Here is a 20,542-nt window from a genome sequence, read left to right as displayed (position 1 = left end):
ACTTCACAATAAGTGTCTTACCGGCTGTTTAATATACTATGAATTCTGAATCTAATTTATACATGTACAGTACAACCGTGTACTGTGCAATCAGATATTTTCGAGCGGCTAAATTTTCATTATTTTTGTTACTGGAATTATCTCTAGAGGTAGAATATATCTTTTGAACATAAATTTAACATGTAAACAACAGCACTTTCGTGAAAAAGAAACTTAGTGAAAATAGGGGACATAAACCACTCGCGAACATTTCTGATTTTTACAGTTAGCATTACTATCTTTTCTTTCTTACAATAATGTGTAAGTGTACTCTTGATTGTAGAAAGTCAAGTCCTTGCCTATGCATACAGTATAACGTAAGTTACAGTGATACTTAAGAACATATTATATAAAGTATCCTGTTTTATTCAATTATGATAAAATGTGACAGCTGAAGTTGTTTCCGTTGTGTATAATTCTGTAGTAGTGCTGGGCCATATATTACAAGAATACAAAGCATACAAAAACAACAGTTTATTGATCTTAAACATATATTCAACGCATGTTATTTCATTTAACAGAAAATTTTCATTCAATTAATACACTGATATTTGATTAGCAGATTTATGTTCATATATAGACTGACCACAGTTAAGTTGCGATTTATTTTCTTTTTCTGTACATAGATCTACTTTCAAATGAGCAACATTGCTTAATCATGTTCATCAGGCTTTCGATGGGAATAATTCCTAAAGTGCAACGACGCTCATTAATAGATTAGTGTGCTCATATAAGCATTGAGATGGAATAGTGTAAAGTGTAAAGATGATCTGAGATCAAGAAAAAAATGACCTTTACTAAACTCTTAGGTTTAAAGAAATAAATAAAACTTGAAAATTTTAAAAGGCATTGTAACTCTCGTGTATTCATTTAGTCTACACTGAATTATAGGCATTACTCAAATACCATCTACCGGCCAGTTTCATACAATGATTCCCTGCTTGAACCAGTATCGCAATAATTACATTAAGTTCAACATGGATTCAAATATAGAAACATAGTCACAGATTAAACAAGAAGCTCATTTGACAGTTAAACAGTTGTTTTAGAATATTTATTCAAAATATCTTTAAAAAAAAACAATTAAAAAAATCAAAGAGCTTATATTCTTGGGCTCATATAGCCATATATATAATAACACATTTTGTCTAATGTTAACTTGTTTTTTCTCTTCCTAAAGCTACCATAGAGAAAGCCAATTTGAAAAACATATTTTATACATAACACAGCATCAACGTCTAAGTATTTACACATTTGCTTAATACCAAATATAAAGAATGGCTTTTTCACGTTCATGATGTTTTCTCACTTTAACAAGGCAAAAAGTCAGATATTATCATATGTAAACAACTATTTTTATCCATATCAAATGCTAATGTCAATGCAGGCAATAAGAAGTAAATGCAACTTTCTTTTGCGGTGACAACATGTCAGTTCAAGGCTTTTCCTGTTGTTACCTTCAGGATATAAATGGTATTTTGTTATAAATGTATTTCAATACATTTAACAAACAAACCGCGAATCAAAGGCACCAGGACAAAATCTTAATTCGTGTACTAACAAAGGCGTAAAAATAATTTGCACAATCAAATATAATCATTTAGGGTATTCTTTGAATTATGTTAGATAACCAGTCTTATATGTTTTGCGTTTTACATGTTATCCAAATACAAATATATGTTCGTATAGGTTAGGTTCTATATGAAATAGGATTCTATTTAAATGCGATATTCATTTCGTAAAATGTGAGTGAAAAAATATAAAATAAAATAAAAGTGACGTTGTTGTTCTAAAATTTGTACGTAAATAAAAACAGTGTACACTTCCAACAATTTCGAAGTTCTGCAAAGCAAATTAAGCGACTCTGATTTAACTAAGAACAACACATGATCCCTTAATAAGAGTCAACAGTAAACTGATGTATGCTCCCCGAAGATATTCAGAATTGAGAAAATGTGTCGATAATGAATCAATATTTTCAAAAATATTTTTATTAATTAGGATGCTGTGCATTTAACAGGGGCGGGGGCGTTTATGTTAGTTTACACAGAAGTAAATTTTCATCCTGACAATATTCTCAAGTTAACTTAATAGCAATGCATTTCTGTCTGTTTGGGCAAAGTGCATTGACAACTCCAACAGGTTAATACGTACAGGAAAATATAGTATTTTCTAAACTTTCAATTTTTCATAACTCATTACTCAGGGATGTCCTGACAGTTGAGCCAGATCTTTTTAAACTGTAGGAGGAGTTAACCAGGTAAGGTCAATATATGTTTTGGCTATGTATAGTTTCAAAGGCTTATAACTCCTAACCCAGGCAAAGTACATTCATGGTCTCAACAACACACGCAAGTTTACGTCATAAATGTCTGTAAGTTTGAGAGAGACTTCTTGAAAACAGTAAGCGGGGTTAAACGGACAAAACATATATCAATATAGTGCAATATAGAGAATTTTGTAGAAAATTCAAAAGGCCAGGCCTCCTAAGCCGAGCATGATATATTCATGTCATGACAAAATGTGTAATTTTACTTCTTAGTAATACCGAACTCTTTAGTTTATGTCAGATCACTTGAAAACGTTCGGAAAAAGATATCGGGACAGACGGACGGACTATACGCACCAGAAACCACCACAACCTGTAAACATTTCGGGGAGCATCATAAAACAATGTTTGTAAAACAGAAATAATGTCATCAGGTACCATTATATATAAACGAGTCTGGGAAACGGTATTAGGCAACGATATTTGAAATGTATATGATTAATGTAGAGTTCGAAATCTATTTCGCAAATATATTTTTCTTCTGTTGAAATCCTTGGTGTTTTTTTTTTTTCAACAGTAGCGTCCGCCTGAAAGATAAAAAGTTTTCGTCAGGTATGTAAAGAGTATTATATCAATACAACTCGTATACATCAGTCTGAAGAGTCTAACATATATCGGGGAATGAAATCCCTTACAGAAACGTAACATGTTTAAAGTTTTATTTGATAACATATCCAGTCGGACGAATAAAATACCCTACAATGTCTTATAAGGATCAACTAATATGTGTACAACTGTGGGTAGCACAATATGCCTGTCAAGTTTTAGAATGATATGTGGAAGCATAATGTAGTTGTTGAGTACAATCAAAATGCAAACAACAAATGGATGACCTGCACCATTATACGTCCATTAGATTTACAAAGAATGACAGTGACTGTGATCTTCGAATGCGAAACCTCAGAAGTCTATATTGGTCTATGTGAATGTTGTTTTTGTACTAATGTACACTTTCACTCACTGACCTTAAACTCATTAGTGGTTAACAACTACCAATGAGCATTGTGCCTGCTATGATCAAATCATTCTCAAGATATTGTGTGGAAATGGGTTTTGTACTAACAGTCACTGAAACCTTGATCTTTGACCAACTGACCTCAAAATCAATAGTGATCATGTACTATCCAAACCAATGTGCATATCAATGTTGTGAATCATAGAATAAAGCGTTATAAAGTACTTGAGCCGGAACGAAACTGTTAACACGTATAACAGTATGTAATTCCACTTTCTTTAAAGATAAAAATGTGGAAAAACTAATAATGTACAACATTAACCGTTACCTGTTTTCTATACTATTTCTTTTAGAATAAACAACAGGAAATTGAAATTAGCAAAAATAATTATAAATAGTTTTCTATGTATCTTGTATAAGGAATATGAAAAAAAAGAGTGAAAATGTGTAATACAACCTTCGGTTAACATTACCTTTAGAGTATCTTAAAGACGGTCAGCAGTAAGGATGCGCCCAAAATATTAAATGCAATCCTTTGAGTCTCAGCCGATGAATCTAGACAAAAAGTAAATGGACTCTTTATGTACGTTAACAATAACTGCATAACATTTAGACTTAAACGTTTACTCAACAATAAATATCTTGTAATCTTGTAAATAAATGTCGATATAGTAAGAATGTTACATATACCAAAGCAAAACTATTACTCCTGCGTGATGAGTTGTGACATAGACAATGCTGTCGTTAAATTTTAAGATGCTCATGCAAATATCTATTTCAGAGTAGTTTGTAAAACAAACAAAGTAATTAATTTTTAAGGGTATTGTTAACTGCCTACCAATGCGCACATCAGTTTAAAATGCTCAATTGCTGGTGGTTTAACAAAAGTTCTCTTGTATTTGTTTTGTTTTTTCTCCTTAAGGCGTTCAGAGAGCATAAATGGCACAATTATACTCTTTCTTTATCATGTTTATTTACATGTGTTGATGCATAGATGTTTCCAACAATACTTGGGCATACTACATTCATAAATTTCATTTTATTTTTAACTATTAAATAGAGGATATTCGCTTGTTTCAGTGAAAAATTGAAATATTTTTCACGAGTGAACACAAAATGCAATATTTTTAGGAGTGGCATAACCTCGAGTGAAAATGTTATTGATCTTACATGTAAAAGAAACATTTTTTTTTTTATTTTATTATTTTGATTAAATTTGCCTATTCTGTACCAATGAAACATATTTTTGATATTTTTCACTTTGAAAATACCAATTATATTTCACTGTAATATTACGATAATTCATTGAAAAAAAGTAAACAGATTAGCCAATGTATAAAAAATACAAAATTACATTTACCTGCTAGACACTGGTCATTATTATTGTGATAACCTGCTTTGCATGCACATGTCTTGGTGGTAGAATTGTTGCATTCTGAATGTTTTACATTGCATACTGCAGCTGCATTTGCAGTAGTACATGCTGCGCCAATGACTGCAAGTGAAGTAAATCATAAGTTAGCTAGTGTTTCAGTGAAACTGCCATTCAATAAGTTCTAGATTTAAATGCGTTCATTGTTAGATGAAAGTCCTGTCATTTTTCCTTTATCTAGATTTTTCTTCTGTTTCATGTATTCTGTTTGTAAAGTATTATTTGCAAGCTGTTTATTTTCATGTTACATACAGACCACGTGTTAACTGATATGAACGTCTATAGATATAACACATTTTGTACTGCAGTTTAACACATTAATATACGGATCTGGAGTAAACCAACATAAAACTATGTGAATACAAACAATTTTTATGAGCACACATACTTTCAAGCCATTTATTATAGAAATATCATATACTAACCTTTAGGTTTACATTGACCACTGACGGCTTTGTGTTTAGCCGGACATTCACAAGTGTGGCTGACGGCTGTATTGCAAACGGACTTAGTAACAGCAGCACAATCCGTGTCATTTTTGCATTTATCTCCTAGAACTGCAAAGGTATGTTTCTTTGAATTAACACAGAGAAATGATGGTTCTATAATGAGAGTAAGTGCCACACATACAGTTATGAAATCATACCCTGTGTATCTACATTTAACCCAAATAATAAGGATATGTTTAACGTTCTTAGAAATAATATATTTATTTTAGAGACAGATGCAACCATGAACGAATTATTAAGAACCAATACCATCATTAGGAACCAAAGGCAGCCACCAAACTTGAAGAAAATATTAACTCGAGCAAACTTTTCAGAAATCAATATACAGAGAAACAACATAGTTTATAAATGCAATAGACCAAACTGCAGCCTATGTAAACAAATATAAGAAACTAACTCATTTAATTTTAATAGAAAAATGTTTGATTTAAATGAAAACATGTCCTGTGATGTAAAAAATATAATTTACGTTATTGCATGTAATGGCTGCCATGAATATTAAATAGTTCAAACAGGGGACAAATTAAAAAACTAGAAAAACAATTAATTCTCAACAAAGAGACCCTTCGGTAAGACAACTACATGTAAGTAGTCATATAGACATTTCCTGTACAAAATTTACAATATTCACATTTTATAAAAAAAAAAAACAACAGTTTATCGGCTAGATTAACAAAAGGAAAAATACGTTATTGACTGTTTTAAACCGAAATTAAACATGCGGAACAATTCACATGATATGGATAGCGTCATAACGTTATTAACTCCCCTATTTGACGTCAAAATTACGTCCTTTACTACCTTTACGACAACGTCAGACCTATAAATATCCGCATATTGAAAAATAAACAAGAGATTATACAGTTGTCAAAATTGAATGACCTCTTTATATTTTCTTTCTATCACATGACGATGCAAAACAGGCCAGTGTTGTTCTGCGTGATTTGAAATGCACTCAAGGTCTGTTAATTATACATAACAATATCCGAAACCTACAGTCCAAAAACGCCATTTATTTTCGTATTGTAATGCAGTTCAAAACATCTGTATTCGAGACAACTCTTCCGACTCTTAGCTGCAAAGACTAATTCGGAATTACTTTTCTTGTATACCACGTTTCATCTGCACTTTCCTGTATTTTAACAAAACTATGTGAGCATTATATTTACAAATAGCTAACATTGAAATAAGCTTCAACATGTGAGTGTGCTTTACACCTTATTCGCGAAAGAACAAGGGAGGCTTCTGGAATTGGAGCATCTTCTGTATCTTACACTGTCCTCCCACTAACATTCTTATAACCTTCTGGAGGAGTCGCCCATATGAGTTTCCGATGGCGACTATAAACAAGCTTACATATAAACAAACATGCTACATACATACATATAAGGCTGGATTTCCCATGCGATTGTCGTTCGTATAGGGTTGTCCTGACAGAGAAAAACACCTTCAAGAATGACCTAAGTGTAAAAACCGTTGATTCATAAAATATCAACAACTTTGTGAATGAGTTTGAATCGGAAATAGAGTATGTCCTGAACAAGCATGCCCCTCTAAAGGGAAACACTATTTAAGAGAGCACAGAAACCATTGGTTCAATAAAAACATGCAAAACTTGAAAGCTGTTCTTTCCAGATTCAACAAACATGTAAATCAAAATAGTCTTTTGTCTAAGAACCAGTCAGGATATAGGAAATATCACTTCTATGAATCTGCGCTGGCTGCTTTGGTTGGTTAATGATCTTTTAAATGTTATGGAGAAACAGGACGTCACGGCCCTTATTTCAACTGACTTTAGTGCGGCATGCCACGGTTTTGCAGATTACCATGCAGCAAATAAAAGCTTGCGTTCTACATCTGCTACATTAAAATAACAAGCAGCCGGAGACCTCGAACGGTGCGCAGTTACAATCAATGACTGGATGAGCAAATGAACTTTTCAAAAACTGACTTTATTATTTTCGGTAGCAGACCTCAATTGAACATACGTTTTACAAATTCGATTAACAATGCTAGTGTTGATATCAAACGTGAAGGCACAATTATATATCTTGGTGCATATCTTGATGAAGCCTTGAACTTTATAAATGTAAATCGCAAATGTCATACAGTCATGTTGAAGTTCCTACGAATTCAGAAACATCCGAAAATTCTAACCAAAGCAGTCGCTGAAATTTTAGATTTGTCTCTAGTTATTTCATATCCTGATTACTGTCATACTGTATGGTTTAGCTAACAGGGAAGTGCTTAAGATGCAAATATTTTCGTTAACAGTAGGAACTTTGACAGTTCCAAACAAGCATTGTATGACTTACATTGGTTGGGTTGTCCGAGAAAGCAAAGACTGCGTTTAAAATACTTTCTTCTATGTTTAGCTGTCACATTGGCAGAGACCTATGTTCTTAACAGAACTGCTTACAGAGTATGTTCCTAGTAGACAAGGTTTGACACCGTGGAGAAATTCTGAATGTCGTTATTGTTCCATACAACAAGTGCAAAACATTTAATGACAGAACTTTCTGTGCAATTCGTCCAAAACCGTGGAATGAACTGCCGATAGCATTACACAAAAGTAAATCACTTGATACATTATAAAATGTTAAGACCCTGTATTTTAGAGACTTATGATATTGTTTTATATTTTTTGATAATTGTATAACATGCAATAATAGCAGGTGTTAGTTTTTAATTTTATGTGAGTTTTTACATTTCATTATAACCGTTTTAAGGTTTGTTAATTTAAATGTACTACTGAATATGTCTTTGTATAGAAATAGGCGTTTAATTAAATAAATTAGTTTCAGTTTCAGAAGCTTCGCATAAAAATGTTCAACATAAAAGTACCTGTCAACCAGTATTTTATACTTACCCTTTATTTTACATTGACCACAGTGTGTTATCTGTACAATAACCTCCTAATCCTGAATCATATACTCTTTTAAACAACATTCTGTCCGCGTTTGAATTAGAATATAACAAAAGAATATTAATGAGGAAATACAACAATATTTTTAAGATATTCTCCTAAACATATAAAATAATAGATCAGAACTCATAATTACTTTCAGTCTCCGAACTACCTGATTCATCATTATTGGGATATTACATCATCCGAAAAGTTACCAGAGGTTGGTGAATAAAATTAAATGAATATTTGACGCAATCACATTATCAAGTCACGAACAACATTACACACACGCAATAGAAAGCCTAATCAATGTGACAGTATAATTTTCTAGTTAAAAAGCTACATCTGTAACTACTGAACATGGAAGGCTTTAAGCAGAGAAGGCTTTAGGCCTAATAATTACATTCCTAAAAAAAATATTCTCCACCAAACGAAGCCCTGCATCAGTGTATGTATATATGGGTGTTTGATTGACTAAATTTAAAACACACACATTAATAGACGAAGTAAACAAAAAGTCAAAAAGAACAAAAAAAAAAAAAAACAACCAACGGACATTATGAGTCGGTGTTGTTAAAAGTATCCGCGTCATGTTAATCACGGAAAATATATAAACTACAAAATTGCTTGTGGCATCATTTAACATCAAATCTAAAGAGGATTAGTCCCAGCTGACTTTGAGAACTTCCCATCAATTCCGTCGGATACATTTAGGGAGGATATGTAACGTCCAACTTTTATAGGACTGAATACCAAACATGCGATGTGTCTCATAGGGGAGGGGGGACGTAATTGTTGATATAAATGTAAATGTAGTTCTACAAATGGTCAGTGTCTAAAACACCACTGGGTAGTTTAAACTGTTTTATGGTGTGCACCTAATATCATTCTAAGCTCCCACCATGGCCTAGAACAGTGTATATCCATCTGAAGCCCTATAACACGCAATGGTAAAATAGGCATGGAAGCAGAAATAGAGAAATGTCTTAAAAATTTATATAACAGGCAAACCTAAATAACCAAAAACTCTTGTACTCAATGCCTGGACAGGACAGGAGTTTAAAAAAGAAGTTGTTAAAGACACAGAACCGGCTAGTTAAACCATTATTTTACTAGGTTCTCAATATATTGAATGGAGGCTATATATTAGATCTTTAGTATTTTGTGTAATAGTTAAAGAATAATATACACACAATATCTGCCAAAATCATTTGTATAAGTATACCTTTTGTACTGAGTTTTTGCATAGCAACGATATTCGAAACAACTTTTATTTAACATGTCGTTTGTTTACCGGCTTAAGTCAGGCAATATCACACTAAATGTTATGCCTACTAAATACTATTAGTATTTAAGGCAAATTAATTTCTTACATGAGTTCAAGACATTTTTAGATTTTAAAATAGCTTTTGCTTTTAGGATTCTTGTAAAAATGCAATATATTTAATGCTACCGTACAACTTCTCAAGAGCAACCCTCTCTTAAGCTAAAACCTCTTTATAACAACATCATCAACATTTCCTTAAGCTGAAATATATAATCGAATTTACCTCTCCAGAACAACAACCTCTACATAACAGTCAATATTTGTATCTCCCAAAGGGTGTTGCTGTACAGAGGTTACACTGTATTTTATTGTTCAAAACGAAAATTTTCTTTTAAACATATGTAAGACCAGCTAAAAAGTATATTTTCCTTTGATTTAGGGTCACATTTACACATTTTAGGTCTCATACCAACTGTTCCCTCTTTTCATGATGGAGAAAAACCCCAGATGCCCATACGAACATAGTTTCAGGCATGTGCGGGTACCTGGGTAACGTTTGGCTTTCATCCGGTTCATTTCAAACCAATAACTCAACTAGACGTATTCTGTCTTATTCAAAGGCACTTCTGGTAGTTGTTACTGCACAACCTAATGAAATGCTGAATTATTTTTATGCGGTATCGTACTCATTTAAGGTAACAAACTGGTTGTGAAAAGCGAATTGGTCGGGTTCTATCTACAGGAAAGACAAATGCAATGAAAAAAAGATTTCTATTTACAAGTAAGATTGAGGTAATGAAGCCACAAATGAGTATAATTTCATTTACTGTCTTATTCATGTTTAAGCATGTATAAGCAATCCATAAGACGCGTGTGTTAAAGATGATATATTTGAATAAAACACCCGAGGAATGAAACAATGCAGGTTAATTCAAGAGATATGGCCCCTGGCAAAATTAACCAAGATTTGAAAAATATCTAAATATCGCAGAACAAAACATGGATACCCATGCTTACTTTCTGCTGTATATGGTATAGGTCATTTATACAATAAAACAGAAAACAAGTTGTCCGTTGAGAAAATAAACATGATAACGACCAGCTAAAAAATATATTTTCCTTTGATTTAGGGTCACATTTACACATTTTAGGTCTCATACCAACTGTTCCCTCTTTTCATGGTGGAGAAAAACCCCAGATGCCCATACGAACATAGTTTCAGGCATGAGCGGGTACCTGGGTAACGTTTGGCTTTCATCCGGATTATTTCAAACCAATAACTCAACTAGACGTATTCTGTCTTATTCAAAGGCACTTCTGGTAGTTGTTACTGCACAACCTAATGAAATGCTGAATTATTTTTATGCGGTATCGTACTCATTTAAGGTAACAAACTGGTTGTGAAAAGCGAATTGGTCGGGTTCTATCTACAGGAAAGACAAATGCAATGAAAAAAGATTTCTATTTACAAGTAAGATTTAGGTAATGAAGCCACGAATGAGTATAATTTCATTTACTGTCTTATTCATGTTTGAGCATGTATAAGCAATCCATAAGACGCGTGTGTTAAAAATGATATATTTGAATAAAACACCCGAGGAATGAAACAATGCAGGTTAATTCAAGAGATATGGCCCCTGGCAAAATTAACCAAGATTTGAAAAAATTCTAAATATCGCAGAACAAAAACATGGATACCCATGCTTACTTTCTGCTGTATATGGTATAGGTCATTTATACAGTAAAACAGAAAATAAGTTGTCCGTTGAGAAAATAAACATAATAAAAGTGTAGTGTCCGCAAACTTTTCTCAATAAATAGAAATTAAAGAATCTTTTTGTTATGTAAGTTTTGGAATTTATAAAAAAATATAATTAGTTTAGTCAATTACGTCATATTCTATTAACTAAAGTGAAAAGTTAAGAAATTAAAACCAATTTGTCATCGAATTTAGTGACAATATGCTTGAGTTCTTGGATCTCATATTTGTAAAGCAATTTTAAACTGGCCATGCGCTTTTCCTGTCTATAAAAATAACACGAGCCTGGTGACACACCCTTTTGATCACTGAATTCGATAGAGTACATATTGAAATAGATTTATGTAAACCGTTTCAAAAACAAATATGTGCAAAGTAAAAATAGAAAATTTTCAGACAGCAGACAGCTTTGCTGTACAGTTTGTGATACATATTTGAAGCATTTTACGGCATAATGCATTTCTGTGCTAAAGCCGTTACAAAAAATACATAAATAAAAAATAAAAAAAAAAAATTATAAAAAATTACAACAAGTACCAAATAAATATTTGAAACGTCAATATTTTATCATAGTAGTGTTTTCAATAAATACAATACAAATGATCGCAGTTTATTATTACAGTGTATCCTTCACATTTATTTGTTTATTCTTTCAGTTGGTATTGCTGAGTAAATGGTATGAAAAATAAACCTGTTCAGAGTGTAAGATCAGCAATTACAACAGATTATTTACTTATTACCCTTGTTTGTATGTCTTTTTTTCTTTGTGTTAAAAATGTTATCATTCAAATAATTTTCATTTACCTTTAGGAGAGCATTTTTGGCCATTAACTTTGAAGGCTGGTGAACAAACGCATGTTTTATTAGTGCAAGTAGTATTCGCTACACAGGTCACAGTTGTGTTGCAGTTTTTACCGAGCCCTGAAGGTAAAACATGAACAGAGTTATAAGGAAATATTGGTATATTTATTGAAAGAACGTTACAAGAAATTACAAAAGAACCTTAAATTTATTAAAGGTCCTTGAAGTAATAAAGTTGATTATTTTCGAATACGAAACTGCAAAACCTATTTGGCATCTACTATGTAAAATGTTACCAAGAACAAAAGATAAAAGGTAAGGGTAGATTTTTGGAAGCACAGAGCACCAAAACACAGCCTCAGAGCCACGCATTTGCAAAGTAGGCCCACAACAAAAAGAAGCTGTAACGGAAATATATTACAGACGGGTTGCTTCAAAAATCCAACAGGTACATTTAAATTTTATGCAAAGTATAGATAGAGGGGGAGGAAAGGGGTAAGGGGTAGGAAGGGGGTGGAATGAGATTGAAGGGGAAAGTAGAACAAGGATGACTATACAAAGGGAATGCTACGTTCCTTAATTACAGTTACACTACAACGTAAACCACAATAACACAGACATTCATATACCAAAGATCAACACACACAACCACACCAAAGTAACAAACATAGATAACAAACAAGTAATATACAACAACACTATAGGGCACCACTTTAGACACACACACGCACACAAACGCACACATATAAGCAGCAGGAAAAACAGTTGTGTACCGCCTTAGGATTCCGGCAGCCAAGAAAAGGGGGTTGGGGGCACGAAAACTAATTAATAGTAAAGGGAGGAGGGGATGCCAAAACAAGGGAGCGCAATTGCAAGGGAAGAGTGGGGGCGATAGAGTAAGTGAGGAGAAGGACAGCATACGCAACACAAAATACAAGACAGACAGAAAACCAGTTGAAAATAGGGGCACCGCCTTGGAACGGTCAGTAACCCATATTAAAGGAAACTGATATATGTTTCTTTTAAACAATTGGTTTGGAATAAAAGCGTACAAATAAGTTTCAAACCTGTGGAAAGAAGTTACCAGCCCGAAAAGAATACATGTTTTCATTTATGGGATTGATTTTATAAAATAACAAATTAGAATCTATTTTGCTAATTTTGACGTGTAGATGTTAAGCTCTATGACCTTTTATGCAGAGACTAAAAACTGCAATTAAGCCATATTCCTAAAACCATAAAATGATAAAGTTTAACTATACCTACAGTCGTTGTTGCAGCTCTTAGAACGTATACAGTGTTAAATAGTGCAAATACCAGCAAACAAACTCTTGCAAAGGCCTGGTAAATATAAAATATCATAACTTAAGTTGTAGATAAGATGGAAATATCAAAATCATCAAATAAATCCGTACAAGACTTCTTTTTAGTTGACGGGGATGACGCATAGGCGCTCACCTGATCAGAATAGTTCAGTTTTAAGAAAAAAACTGCTTGACAAAGTAATTACAAATCTGAATTGATATAGTCAAGTAGTATACATATTACGTCAAAGATAACAATCTGTGTACGTCTTTTATAATTTATTATGCGAAATAATGTTTGAATTCGCGTCAAATAACAAAATTGAGTATACGTCTTGCATGCTGTAATTTCTAAGAACAGTCCGCAATAATATCTAGGAAGTTTATTCATTTTCTAGAACTTAGTGTTTTATGAAAAGGGAATCTGTATTCAGGTTCCCTAATTTCACTTGAAACCCCTATTTTTTACGCTCTTTTCTTCATCCTTTCAGTTCAAAAACTGCGTAAAAATACAATACAGAAAATAAAACGACATATATTTAGTGCGTAAATTTACGCATTTATTAAGATTTTTTAATACAATGTTTATAAATTTACGAAAAACTGAAAATTTAACAAATTATAGGAAACATAAATCTGATACACTTCGTAAATTTACAAACAAAATGAAACCTTTGAAAAACTAACAAATGGGATGAAATGTAAATTTGACACAGTTCGTAAATTTACGAACAAGTAACATCTTTGTAAATTTACGAAGTAGCTTAAACTGATTAAAAATTATATTTTCGCAAATATCTGAAGAAGTTCAAAAGCTCAACTTCGTAAATTTACGAACAATCAGAAAAAATGAAAAATTAACAATTTGTAGGAAATGTAGATTAGACACAGTTCTTAAATTTACGAACAAGTAACAACTTCGTTAATTTACGAAGTAGCTTCTACTGATTAAAATTTCTATTCTTGCAAACATTTGAGAAAGTTCAAAAGCTCGACTTCATAAATTTACGAACAATCTGAAAAAGTGAAAAATTAACAATTTGTAAGAAATGTAAATTTGACACAGTTCTTAAATTTACGAACAAGTAACAACTGCGTAAATTTACGAAGTAGCTCCTACTGATTAAAATTTCTTTTATAGAAATTCACATTTAAAGTGGGTGGGGTAATTTGACATGTAACCAGCCAGAAACACAATGTCCGCCGCGTTTTTAAAAATGGTTCAAACTTTTTTTCTGGAACATTCGTGATAAAATAACTATGCAATGGACATTTACACAACATGTTGCGTTTTAAATTGTCTTGAATACTTTTTTCAACACAGAGCCACAAAGTAGCCTAATCAAATTTACTGATTTTCAATGAACGAACTTCACCAAAAATCTAAAACATTTTTGTTAGTTGAGATATTCAGGTGTTTATTTACCCCACCCACTTTTCCCTAGTTTGAGAGTGTACCACTCTTCCAATATTAATCAGAGTGTACTGATATATTGTCATTTTAATGTTTATTTAGCTTACAATATCTGCTGAAAATAACACCTGAATATCTCAACTAATAAAAAATGTTTTAGATTTTTGGTGAAGTTCGTCCATTGAAAATCAGTAAATTTGGTTAGGCCACTTTGTGGCTCTGTGTTGGAAAAAGTATTCAAGACAATTTAAAACGCAACATGTTGTGTAAATGTCCATTGCATCGCTATTTTATCACGAATGTTCCAGGTAAATAGTTTGAACCATTTTTAAAAACGCGGCTGAGATTGTGTTCCTGGCTGGCTACATGTCAAATTACCCCACCCACTTTAAATGTGAATTTCTATAAAAGTAAGTCAAAACTGATAACAGTAACACTTGTGAATGAAACTTAATACATGTAGGTATATTGTCATAAAATATAAAGAAAATCAAAATACATTTTGCGCAGACACCTAACTGGGACTCCCCCCTCCACCCCCACCTTTACGAACAAGTAACAACTGCATAAATTTACTCATAAACTGATTAACATTTCTATAAAAATTTACGAACAAGTTGAAAAAGTGAAAAATTAACATTTTTTTAGAAATGTACATCTGACATAGTTACAAAGTTGTTACTTGTTCGTAAATTTACGAAAAAGGTTAAATTGATGGAAACTGGATATTACTTCAAACAGTTGAAAACACTGAAAGGCTCTACTTCGTAAATTTACGAACATGACTATAAATAAATATATTCACAAAACATTTCAAGACATCATAAATTTACGAGCTAGTTCAAATTTATATATAATTGTCTATTATTGTAAAAAATGAGAAAAGAAAACTCAGTAGGTTGACTTCGTAAATTTAGGAACAAAATTTTATACATTTTAAAAGAAGATTTTGTTCATAAATTTCAGAAGTCCAACATTTCATTTACTTTATATATTCTCTTACAAGATTGTAAATTTACGAACTATAAAAATATTTTATTTTTAATTTAAAAGACTTTGTTAAATTTATGAAGTCACTCATTTTGTCTACATATTCTCTGATAGGTTCGTAAATGTACGCACTTATAATCTGTTTTTTATTAAATGTTTAAGATTTTGTTCGTAAATTTACGATATCAAGCTTCTGAAGTTTTCAAATTTTTTACAATAATAGACAATTATTTAATCAATTTCAGTTAGTTCATAAATTTACGAAATCTTGAAATGTTTTTTTTATATATAATTTATTATAGTTATGTTTGTAAATTTATGAAGTAGAGCATTTCATAGTTTTCATCTGTTTGAAATAATATCCAGTTTCTATCATTTTGAGCTACTTCATTTTGTTACTTGTTACGTGAATGAATAGCTTACAATTTGTTAATTTGTCACTTTTTCAGCTTGTTCGTAAATTAACGAAGTCAAACTTTTAAGTTTATTCAGATTTTTTTTTTATAAAAATAGGAATTTTTCGTAATTTTAAACTGCGTCAAATTTACATTTCTTCTCATTTGTTAGTTGTTCACAGATTTCATTTGTTCGTAAATTTACGAACAAGTAACAACTTCGTAACTTTATCAGATTTACATTTCTTTCAATTTACCTTTACAGCTTGTTCATAAATTTATGAAGTTGAGCTTTTGAAAGTTCTCAGATTTTTGCCAAAAAGATGAATTTTAATCAGTTTAAGCTACTTCGTAAATTTACGAAATTGTTACTTGTTCGTAAATTTACGAATTATGTCAGATTTACATTTCTTACAATTTGTTAATTGTTTTACTTTTTCAGCTTGTTCGTAAATTTACGAAGTCCTGCTTTTTAGGTTTCTCGGATTTTTGCAATAATAGACAATTTCAATTAGTTAAAAGCTACTTCGTAACTTAACCAAGTTGTTACTTGTTTGTAAATTTACAAACTGTGGTCAAATATATTTCCTTCCATTTGTTAGTTTTTCATAGTTTTCAAATTGTTCGTAAATTTACGAACAAGTAACAACTTTGTAACTTTGTGAGGTTTACATTTCTTAAAACTTGTTAATTTTTTACATTTTCAGCTTGTTTGTAAATTTACTAAGTCAAGCTTTTTAAGTTTCTCAAATTTTTGCAAAAATAAACATTTTAATCACTTTAAGCTTCTTCGTAAATTTACGAAATTGTTACTTGTACATAAATTAACGAATTATGTCAGATTTTCATTTCTTCGCATTTGTTAGTTTTTCACAGTTTTCATTTTCTTCATAAATTTATGAAGTGGAACTTTTTGAAGTTTCTCAGATTTTTGCAAAAATAGAAATTTTAATCTGTTTATTTTATCTACTTCTTAAATTTACGAAGTTGTTACTTGTTCGTAAATTTACGAACTGTGTAAAATTTACATTTCTTCCAATTTGTATTTTTTTTCACATTTTCAGCTTGTTCGTAAATTTACGAAGACGAGCTTCTTAAGTTTCTTAAATGTTTGCAAAAATAGAAATTTTAATTAGTTTAAGCTACTTCGTAAATTTACGATGTTGTTACTTGTTCGTAAATTTACAATCAGTGTCAAATTTACATTTCTTCCCATTTGTTAGTTTTTCACAGATTTCATCTTCTTTGTAAATTTACGAACTGTTTCAGATTTATTTTTCCTATCTTTGTTGATTTTTCAGTTTGTTGTAAATTTATGAAAATTTACGCACTAAATATATGTTGTTTTATATTCTGTATTATATTTTTACGCAGTTTTTGAACTGAAAGGATGAAAAAAAAAGAGCGTGGAAAATGGGGTTTTCAAGTGAAATTAGGGAATCTGAATACAGATTCCCTTTTTATAAAAAAATAAGTTCTAGTTTATTCTACATTTTCATCAATGTTTGCATCATAGATCTATCGCTCGTTTACGAATAAATATCACATTAAGGTACATGTATCAGAGTTTGAAATTCTTCCATGCGGTGCAAATCTTTTGTCAAGAATACCTCATAATTTTTCAACCTAAAGCATTTTTAGAATATAAAAAGACTGTTACATTGCTGAAACGTAAACAAAGCAGTAAAATCGTATATATTTCAGAATTTAATTAGATAAAATGTGTGGTTCAGGTTTAATCGCATTACAACCCATTAAGACAGCAAACATTTGAGATATTTTTATAAACCTCCATTCAATTGCCGTGTAGGTCCGCTCCCAGTCACGAGTCCATTTGTGATATGATCACAAAATGATGAAAGAAAACACCAAACAGTTTAATTTGTAAAGTAACAGCCTAAGTAAAGCTAACAGTTTAACTTTTAACCGTTCAATTATCGTCTCTAATGCTGTCTTTTTCTAAAAGCTACAATGATGTTTCGGTAAGAATATTCCGTTGAAATCCTTTGCACTTGATTGTTGACAAACACTTTTGCTACTTGATTATGCATTAACATCTTTGAAAAAAAAAAAAAAAACAGTTTTCAGTTAGTTGTATTGATTTAAAAATTTTAAGTTGAGAGATTTTGTTCTAAAACTTAATTGTAGAATTAAATGAAAAAAAATAAAAGGAATGGCTGAAAATAGATCTTACCATGTTTTATGTTGTGCGTAAATGTCCGATCTTCCGCAATAATGACAGCTTTTTTAAATATATAGACTGCTGATATCTTATCAGTCACGTGATGTGTCCGCTTCCTAGCAACGGTTTATGTTTGTCATTATGGCAAACATATCTGCGCTTGCATGCATTGATCTGCACATTTTATCAGGACCTTGAAGTTGTAATAATATAGTTAAATTGAAGCGTGCTTAATATTAAGCCTATTGTGAACCTCAGTTTAAGGAGTAAATGTATATCTGCACGTTCGAGCAAAACGTTGTCGCAATGCAGAATCTGATTTAACACTGATTTTCAGAGGTAAAGTTAGGGATTCAGCAAACGAAATATATAGAGTCTTGTGTCTAAGATTTGTTATCAAAGGATTAATTGCAATGAGTGTGCCCGTGTGTACATATTTTAAGAGATTTCCCTATGACTAAAGGGATCTCCTAATCTGATACTGTTTACGATACTACTTGGTATTATTTCGTACGCAAACATATTTATAGTAATGATTTGTCTTTATAAGAATTGTTTTATCTAGAATATTTTCTACTTTTAACTATAATTGCACTAAGTTCTGACTTTAAGGTTTTTATTCTTCCGTATGTCAGACCAAGGTTTTACTCTAGGCTATATAAACAAGTGCCTAATATCATACGGCAGATCCATACCAAATCCAATATTGCCAATCAAAAGTAGTTCATATAAAAATTCGAAATCCTTCTTACTTTCTTCTTGTCCTTTCTCAAAAGCATCGTGATTCCTTTTACTCTACTGTGCTTCAGTTCGTATTTAGTAGAGTATGTCCCTTTTTGCTTCTTTTACTAAAGTAGTGGTACAATTCTTGATGACAACGTAAGTCTCTGAACCTGATACTCTATAAAATAATGTTGTCAATTAAGCGGGTTCTGTTCAAATAAGAAATAGCCTGAATTACAGGTGTTTAACCATAAGAGATGACTTCAAGTAGAACTTACTTAAATTCACTGGTAGGATAAGAAAGTACAAAAATACAATCGAGACACCTACAAAAATAAATAGTAAAGGCAGATTTCCCGGACGCACAGAGCCCAGTAAACACAGGAAGGGTCTTGCGTCGCAAGAACAGACACTTAAATGGAAAGATATGGGAGACGGGGTGCTTCAAAATCCAATAAAAACATTAAGATTATACATGCACGATGGAAAAATGTGTATGTTTCAGGGAAAGGGATGGGGAGAAGGGAGATGACCACACAGCAGAGAAAGCTACGCTCCAAAAGCGCACACTCCCTAGACCGCTAGCCACAGTAGTGTAAAAAACCAAGACAAACATGCACGCACGGACACACCCAAACACACAAGCATACGCACATACAAAGCAAAACAAACAGGCAAGTAGGAAGAAAACAACACACTGGGCACCGATTAGGGACTGCCAGTAGGCTGGAGGCCTGACCTCGCTTTTAGTTAAAGAAGAGGGTGCGTAAAGGTAGAGGATGGGAAAAAGGAAAATAACACCAACAAAAATCAAGACAACATACATAATATATCTAACATGAAATATACAAAAATCAAGTTGAAAATAGAGAAACCACATATGGCGAATTTTTTCAACATGTTCATTTCTATCAAGTTTGTCATAGAATTATATATGACACGTAAAAATGATAAAATGTGTGAAAATAAAAGTTAGAGTTTGGTGAAAATGCAAGAAGCATGTAAAGTTTTCAAATGCGTTGCAACGGTTTACTACTTCTGCACAAAATTGTTGGTTATTTATAAAAAATATCTGTCGTCAATAAGTTTGTACCACTAGGCACTATCATGGTACTCACATTTTATGGATATTTGAGAGAAATTATTTTTCGCCTAAAATGTGTGCGTTAGTCCATTTAAGTAAAAAAATGAGGCTTCTAAAACAAAGGTATAAGCACCTTTGTTATGTTGTATTTTGTTTCGATCAATGTGGGTTAATAATAGATAGAAATGATATTTGTTTGATGTCTAAAGGCTGACGGACACAAACATCATATTTTACTGATTCGTATTTCATTATTTAATTACAATTTTTATTTTGTATGATTTTATAATTATATATATATATATTTTTTTTTTTGCGCGCGCGCCAGCTAATACCATGTTATATAGAAATTGTTGCCTTGGGTGAAAGGTCGTGATTTTCTTTAAAGAGTCAAAATTTTAGATTCTCGACTGGAAAACATTTTTCTCTGACACGATTATTATTTTATGTT

General features: G+C 31.8%; 1 protein-coding gene across 1 annotated transcript; it reads right to left on the bottom strand.

Moving 5' to 3' along the window:
• Positions 1–564: 564 nt before the first annotated feature.
• Positions 565–18,357, bottom strand: LOC128550150 (adhesion G protein-coupled receptor E1-like). The gene is made up of 7 exons (XM_053528593.1): positions 18,297–18,357; positions 13,262–13,340; positions 12,003–12,119; positions 5,181–5,312; positions 4,684–4,818; positions 3,797–3,878; positions 565–2,895 (listed from the first exon to the last, which is right to left on the bottom strand). The coding sequence occupies exons 1-6, from the start codon at positions 18,297–18,299 to the stop codon at positions 3,799–3,801; spliced, it is 546 nt and encodes a 181-aa protein (XP_053384568.1). The 5' UTR covers positions 18,300–18,357; the 3' UTR covers positions 565–2,895; positions 3,797–3,798.
• Positions 18,358–20,542: the final 2,185 nt, after the last annotated feature.

Source organism: Mercenaria mercenaria, chromosome 17 (assembly GCF_021730395.1).
Source record: "Mercenaria mercenaria strain notata chromosome 17, MADL_Memer_1, whole genome shotgun sequence".
Taxonomy (NCBI): Eukaryota; Metazoa; Mollusca; class Bivalvia; order Venerida; family Veneridae; genus Mercenaria; species Mercenaria mercenaria.
This window is presented reverse-complemented; position numbering and strand designations above follow the sequence as displayed.